The sequence below is a fragment of the Poromitra crassiceps genome (assembly GCF_964638095.1).
Source record: "Poromitra crassiceps genome assembly, chromosome: 13".
NCBI lineage: Eukaryota > Metazoa > Chordata > Actinopteri > Beryciformes > Melamphaidae > Poromitra > Poromitra crassiceps.
This window is the reverse complement of record NC_139644.1, coordinates 13807263-13814252: the sequence shown is the minus strand read 5'-3', so window position 1 is coordinate 13814252 and position 6990 is coordinate 13807263. Positions and strand designations below refer to the sequence as shown.

General features: G+C 48.5%; 1 protein-coding gene across 1 annotated transcript in view; it reads left to right on the top strand.

The window, feature by feature from the left end:
- Positions 1-1150: 1150 nt before the first annotated feature.
- The window catches only part of LOC310788360 (heat shock protein 75 kDa, mitochondrial-like), a gene marked incomplete at both ends in the record, with an annotated part of 40587 nt that continues 34747 nt past the window's right edge, over positions 1151-6990 (top strand). Inside the window, one exon of the mRNA XM_083649926.1 lies at positions 1151-1213. Within this exon, the coding sequence (XP_083506052.1) occupies positions 1151-1213 (63 nt within the window). The remainder of the gene's footprint in view (positions 1214-6990) is intronic.

Genomic DNA, 6990 nt, shown 5'->3' with positions numbered 1-6990 from the left:
GTAAATGTGTGTTTTTATACAGGGGGAAAGGACATGTCTCCAACATGAACAGTGTCACACTTTTGTAAAAATCAAAACGGCCCTGGTCGCGAGTCGCGACCCACCAGTTGAGAAACGCTGGCTTAGGCTATTGTATGGGGGGAAAAGATAAGCCATAGAGAAGGTGAGAGGTGTTTATTTACCACACTGAGGAACAGGGTTGTAAAAGCTCGGCTCAGCTGCTGTGTGGCCTTTTTTTTTCTCCCCCCCCCCCCCCCCCCCTCTAGTTTCTTTATCCCCCGTTAGTGCTAATTTTAACAAATTGCAACAGAAATTATTTTGTATTCAGCTCTTGAAACCTTCCAATTTAACATACTGTAAATCCCAGAAAATCCCAGTAGTGGAACATTGTCAAAATTGGCATTGTCTCCACAAAGGAGGTGATGTTTTCGGTGCCGTTTGTCTGACCGTTTGTCTGTTAGCAGGAGAGGGGTGGGGCTAGGGAAAAGCTCTACCAAACATACTGTAACAACAAAACAAAACATAAAAAATGTAAGTGTGGCTAATATGTTCTAATGTTACAGTTAGTGGAAAAGGGTGAGTTTTCATGCACATCTTGTTCCCTCAGACAGCCATCGCAAACCATAACTTCATAGTCATGTCATTCACGAGTCTCGCATTGGAGGCAATTTGATTTCGGCAAGGCACAGCGCAAGTTGTAGCTCAAACATGCAGACGAGTGGACAGGTAGGCTAAGTCTCCATATCCGAAGGTTATGGATAAGTTGACCGCCATTTATTGTCTGTGACCAATGACAGTCATTGTCTGTTACCATTCAAAGTAGGCTAGCTTAATAAGCACTTACTAGTTAGCTAGATGTGTGTGGGCGCCTAGAGAGAGAGGCGACCAGCTGAGGAGCTCCGTGAACTTCGTAGAGGAATAGGTCTTTTTTTAGAGTAATTTCGTTTTGTTTATAATTTCGTGCTTCTATTCGCTTTGTAAATATCTAGTGTATATATCGGTGTCTTTTGTACGGTGTACATAGTAGCGTAAGTGCACTTTTTTAGCAAAAGGGAAAACAACAACTACGTGGATTACAGCGTGGATTACCGCCGGGCTATCGCTCTATTGTTCCCACTGCGCCCTTCCCCCCCAAGGGACTGGGACAGCAATGGAGGACAACGACAACAGCAACAGCAACTTTAACAACAACGACGGCACCAGCTGTACCACCGTACGTAGGTACAACAGGGGAGCGCTGCTAGACATCAGAAATGCGCAAAAACACCCCAAACAAAACTGGTCAGCTCCCGACCTCTCTGAATTCCCTGAACTTAAACGGCAAAAGAGAGGAAGACGAGGGGGCCTTCTCGCACGACAGAGAAGACGAGCGCATAAGCCACCACTGCCTAGCATTCTCCTGGCTAATGTGCAATCATTGGAAAATAAGTTATGTGAATTGAGAGCGAGGGCACAATTCCAAACGGACATAGCGAGATGTAACGTACTGTGTTTGACTGAGACCTGGCTTTCAGCCGACACTACGGATCAAGCCATTAAAATCCCCGGCTTCAGTACACACAGGGCTGATAGGGACAAGGAACGCTCTGGCAAAGCGAGAGGCGGCGGCGTCTGTTTGATGATAAACAAGAACTGGTGTACGAATATCAATAACATCGAAACGCACTGCTCAGCGGACTTGGAATATGTTATGCTCCAATGCGTACCGCATTATAGTCCACGTGAATTCACGTCAGTCACTCTTGCTGCAGTGTACATTCCGCCCCAAGCCAACGAGACAAACGCAGCCAAAGAACTCCACCGCGCGATCGGCGCACAGGAGCTGAAACAACCGGAAACAGCAATGATCCTGGCAGGCGACTTCAATAGAGTCAACCTGAGGAAGCGCTTGCCTACACTCTATCAGCACATCAACTTTCACACAAGGGGAAAACGCACACTGGACCAGTGCTACACTAACATCAAACACTGCTACAAGGCGACCCCCCGTCCCCCTTTCGGCAGATCGGACCACGCCTCCATCCTGCTCGTTCCCAGGTATCAACAACAGCTCAAGCGACACCCCCCAGCCTTCCGAACCACCCACTGCTGGTCAGATCAATCAGAGGACATTCTGAGAGACTGTTTCGACCAAACAGCATGGGAAGAGTTCAAGGCTGCAGGAAACCTGGACGAATACGCAGACACAGTAACAGGCTTCATTCAAAAATGCACAGAGGACGTAATCCCCCAAAAAATAATCAAAATAATGCCAAACCAGAAACCCTGGATCAATAGTGACGTCCGGGCAGCCCTCCACGCCAGGACCACCGCCTTCAACTCTGGAACACCAGAGGAATACAAACAAACAAGATATGCCCTCCGAACCACTTTAAAAAGAGCTCGGAGAGAATATGGCAGGCAGCTGGAAGCAAAACTGGACTCCAACAACCCCAAACACCTGTGGAGAGGCCTCCACGCTGCCACCGACTTCAAAGGGGAAAAACAGCAAAACAACAACGAGTCACCCACCCTGCCAGACGAACTCAACGCGTTCTACGCCAGGTTCGACCCCTCTGCCAGAGTGCCTCCCCTCCTCCCCCCCTCCTCTCCCACCCCTCTCCTCCTCTCCTCCCCCCCATCACCCCCCCTCCCCCCCCCCTCCCTCCTCCTCTCCTCCCCTCCCTCCCCCCCTCCTCCCCCCCTCCTCTCCTCCCCCCCCTGCCACCTCCTCTCCTCCCCCCCTGCCACCTCTCTCCCCCCACCACCCCTCCCCTCCTCTCCTCCCCCCCCTGCCACCTCCTCTCCTCCCCCCCCACCACCCCTCCTCCTCTCCCCCCCCCCCCACTGCCCTCCTCTCCCCGCCACCTCTCCCCCCCCCCTCCCCCCCACCTCTCAGCACCCCCACCCCCTCCAATCCCCACCTCACCACCAACCCCCCCCACCCCCCCCCCCCATCCACAGACCCAGACCGCCCTCTCACCATCACTGAGGAGGAGGTGCGCCGGTCGTTCCTGTGTATCAACCCTCGCAAGGCGGCAGGCTCGGACGGCATCCCCGGGCGGGTCCTCAAGGCCTGCGCCCACCAGCTGGCAGGTGTATACACAGACATTTTCAACCAGTCTCTCTCCCTCCGACGAGTTCCCTCCTGCTTCAAAGCAGCGACAATCATCCCCATTCCCAAGCAGCAGAAAGTGACCAGCCTCAACGACTGGCGCCCAATAGCCCTCACACCAATAGCCAGCAAGTGCTTTGAAAAGCTGGTCATATCAAAGATCCGCCCCACACTCCCCCCGGACCACGACCCGCTACAATTCGCATACCGCTCCAACAGGAGCACAGCGGATGCAGTAGCACACGTGCTCCACACCGCCCTGTCCCACCTGGAGGGGAAGGACACCTATGTAAGAATGCTGTTCGTGGACTACAGCTCAGCATTCAACACCATAGTACCCTCCAGGCTGGTATGCAAGCTCAAGGACCTGGGACTTAACACAGCAATGTGCGACTGGATCCTGGATTTCCTGACAGACCGCCGCCAGGTGGTGAGGGTGGGCAACCTCACCTCCTCCCCACTGACCATCAGCATAGGAGCGCCCCAGGGGTGCGTCTCCAGCCCCTTCTGGTACGACCTCTACACCCACGACTGTGTGGCGACTCAAACCTCTAACACCATCGTGAAGTTTGCAGACGACACAGCAGTCGTGGGGCTGATCTCGGGGAGCGACGAGAGGGCCTACAGAGAGGAGGTGGGGGCCCTGGAACAATGGTGCCAGGACAACCACCTCTCTTTGAACGTCTCCAAGACCAAGGAGATCATTGTAGACTACAGGAGGGGGGGGGGGGGCGCACACCCCCCAATCACCATCAACGGCACAGTGGTGGAAAGGGTGGACAGCTTCAAGTACCTGGGAGTCAATATCCACCAGGACCTGACTTGGGCCGGCCACACCGCCACTGTCGTCAAAAAGGCCCAACAGCGAATACACGGACTCAAGCGCCTGAAGAAATTTGAGCTAAGGAAAGAAATCCTCAGGGACTTTTACAGAGGCACCATTGAAAGCCTGCTGACTGGCGGCATCACCACCTGGTACAGGAACTGTACCACCATGGACCGCAGGGCGCTACAGAGAGTGAGACGCGCGGCACAGCACGTAACAGAATGTGAGTTGCCAGATCTACAGGAACTGTATAAACAGCGGTGCCTCAGGAGGTCCCTGAAGATCATCAAAGACACAAACCATCCCCACAACAGCCTGTTCTCCCTGCTACCCTCAGGGAGAAGATACAGGGTTCCGAAAGCACGCACAAATCGCTTGAGGAACAGTTTCTTCCCGCAGGCCACGAGACTCCTTAACATACACAAATAGTGTAGTAGCCGCACTGTACCGTACTGTCGCTGCTACAATTACGTATGTCTAACGTTTAATTGTATGTTTAATAAGGAATATGCTATTTGCACCTGTATGTCAAATACGCCGAATTTAAAATGCCGAGTTTAATTGTATGTTTAATAAGGAATATGTTATTTGCACCTGTATGTCAAATACGCAGAATTTAAAATGTTTAAAAGCTCCGTCAACTACGCTACTGAGCGTATAAGCCTTTAAGCACGTCTAAAGTATGCACACGACATGTGCACCTATGTGCAGTGAATATGCCACTGTCTCTGACTTGCCTTATCACTATACTGCCTTATTGCTTGATGTGTCTCTTGTTGTTTTTGCACTCATATGCCCTGTTATATTTATACTATGTTGTAAACGGAGTCCACAGCACAAGAATTTCACACGTGATACTTGTACCATGGAGTGACAATAAAAAAATCTTGAATCTTGAATCTTGAATCTATAATAGGTATAGCTTAATAATAGCTTATTAAGATACTTGTACTATCTGTTATTCATTTTCTTTGTGCAAATAAACAATAAACAAACATAAATAAACAATAAACACTTACTCTAGAGCTGATGTAGCCTACCACTTGTGCTCTTCTCCCTACTTATACTCCAACCACGTATAAAGCCTCAGCCAGGCGGTAATGCAACATAAAGGATGCCAACTGCCATAAAACACCACAGAAGGATTTATTACATCACTGATGACATCACAATTGCTCGAGTGACATCACTGATGACATCACAATTGCTCAAGTGACATCACTGATGACCTCACAATTGCTCAAGTGACATCACTGATGACATCACAAGTGCTCGAGTGACATCACTGATCACAATTGCTCAAGTGACATCACTGATGACATCACAATTGCTCAAGTGACATCACTGATGACATCACTGATACATGACAATCGTGACATCACAATCGTGGCACACACACCGCCCGCCCACTTATGTTTCCTTTTAGGACCACCCTCAGACAGCCATCGCAAACCATAACTTCATAGTCATGTCATTCATGAGTATCGCATTGGAGGCAATTTGATTTTGGCAAGGCACAGCGCAAGTTGTAGCTCAAACATGCAGACGAGTGGACAGGTAGGCTAAGTATTCTCCATATCCGAAGGTTATGGATAAGTTGACCGCCATTTATCCTCTGTTACCAATGACAGTCTTTGTGTGTTACCATTCAAAGTAGGCTAGCTTAATAAGCACTTACTAGTTAGCTAATAGCTTACTAATAGGTATAGCTTAATAATAGCTTATTAAGATACTTCCTAAGGTACTATCTGTTGTTATTCATTTTCTTTGTGCAAATAAACAATAAACAAACGTAAATAAACAATTATAGCTGCTGCGCAGCAATGTGTCGTGGCCGGGCATGTCTCAAGGCTTTGAGCTAGAGTCCCCAAATCAAGGCTGAAGTCTTTTAGCTATACTCCAAGTCAAGTCTCACGTCTTTGGTCACAAGTCCAAGTCAAGTCTCAAGTCTCTTATGGATGAGCGTTCTATCATCTGCTTCTGCTGCATGCCATCCAGTCTGCTTAGAACGTTGCATAGCTAAAACTAAGGGATTCAAAGCAGGTTCAGGTTTCTTTGCAGCATGTAGCTTTTTCATCATCTGATTCCGTTTTTTGTTGCGAGGCATCTCACAACAATACAAGTAGGAATCAGTATATTCACAAACAAAAGTAGTTACTTGCCTCACTGTTGTAGAGTGGATGAGGTACTGGTGGAGTTGATGTTAGATGGAGAGGGAGGCTGAGCGATTAATAGCCACCTGGGGAGTTTGTATCTCTTCGGTCCTAGGTTGCAGGTCTGTGGGGTCACACAACTGATATACCAGCAGGAGCTGCTTTTTCGTCTTATGGACAGACTGGATGCTTGCTGGTGGTGTTTTATGGGACTGGATGCTTGCGTGTAAAAACACACACTGCTTCCACTTATATAGGGTGAGCCAGGAAGGATTTATGACATCACTGATTACATCAGAATTGCTTGAGTGACATCACTGATGGCATCACAATTGCTCGAGTGACTGATGACATCACAAATACAACCTATTAAGATGCTCTTTAGGCTATACATGGGGGCAGAATTCAACATTTTGATGCACTGTGGGCTCAATTTTTGATCAATCGAAAATCTGTTTGAAACTTTTGTGTAGGACAGTCTAACGATGCAGATGCTGAAGTTTGGTGTCGTTTGAAGAAAAAATGTGGAAGTAGGGTTTAATTAGTTTGACAGTTTTTGCAGTTTTGCAGTCTTTAGACTTCATAATTGGCCATAGGTTGCAGTGTACAAAAGTGTCTCCTCACTTGGGCCCACATTTCGGTGAAAGTTGGAAAGTCGTAGCACATAGGCCTGATTTGTTATGAATTTTCAAAGTTTTAAACTTTAGACTGTCACTGTAGCGCCACCATCAGGACTATTGGCACCAAATTTGCGTCAACGAAGTTTGGCATGGGACTGGACCTTTGTGCAAATTTGGTTTATTTTCATACATGGGAAGTCCAACTTCCTGGGAGAAAAAGAATAATAATAATTATAGCTGCTGCGCAGCAATGGGTCGTGACCGGGCAAATCTCAAGTCTTTTAGCTATAGTCCAAG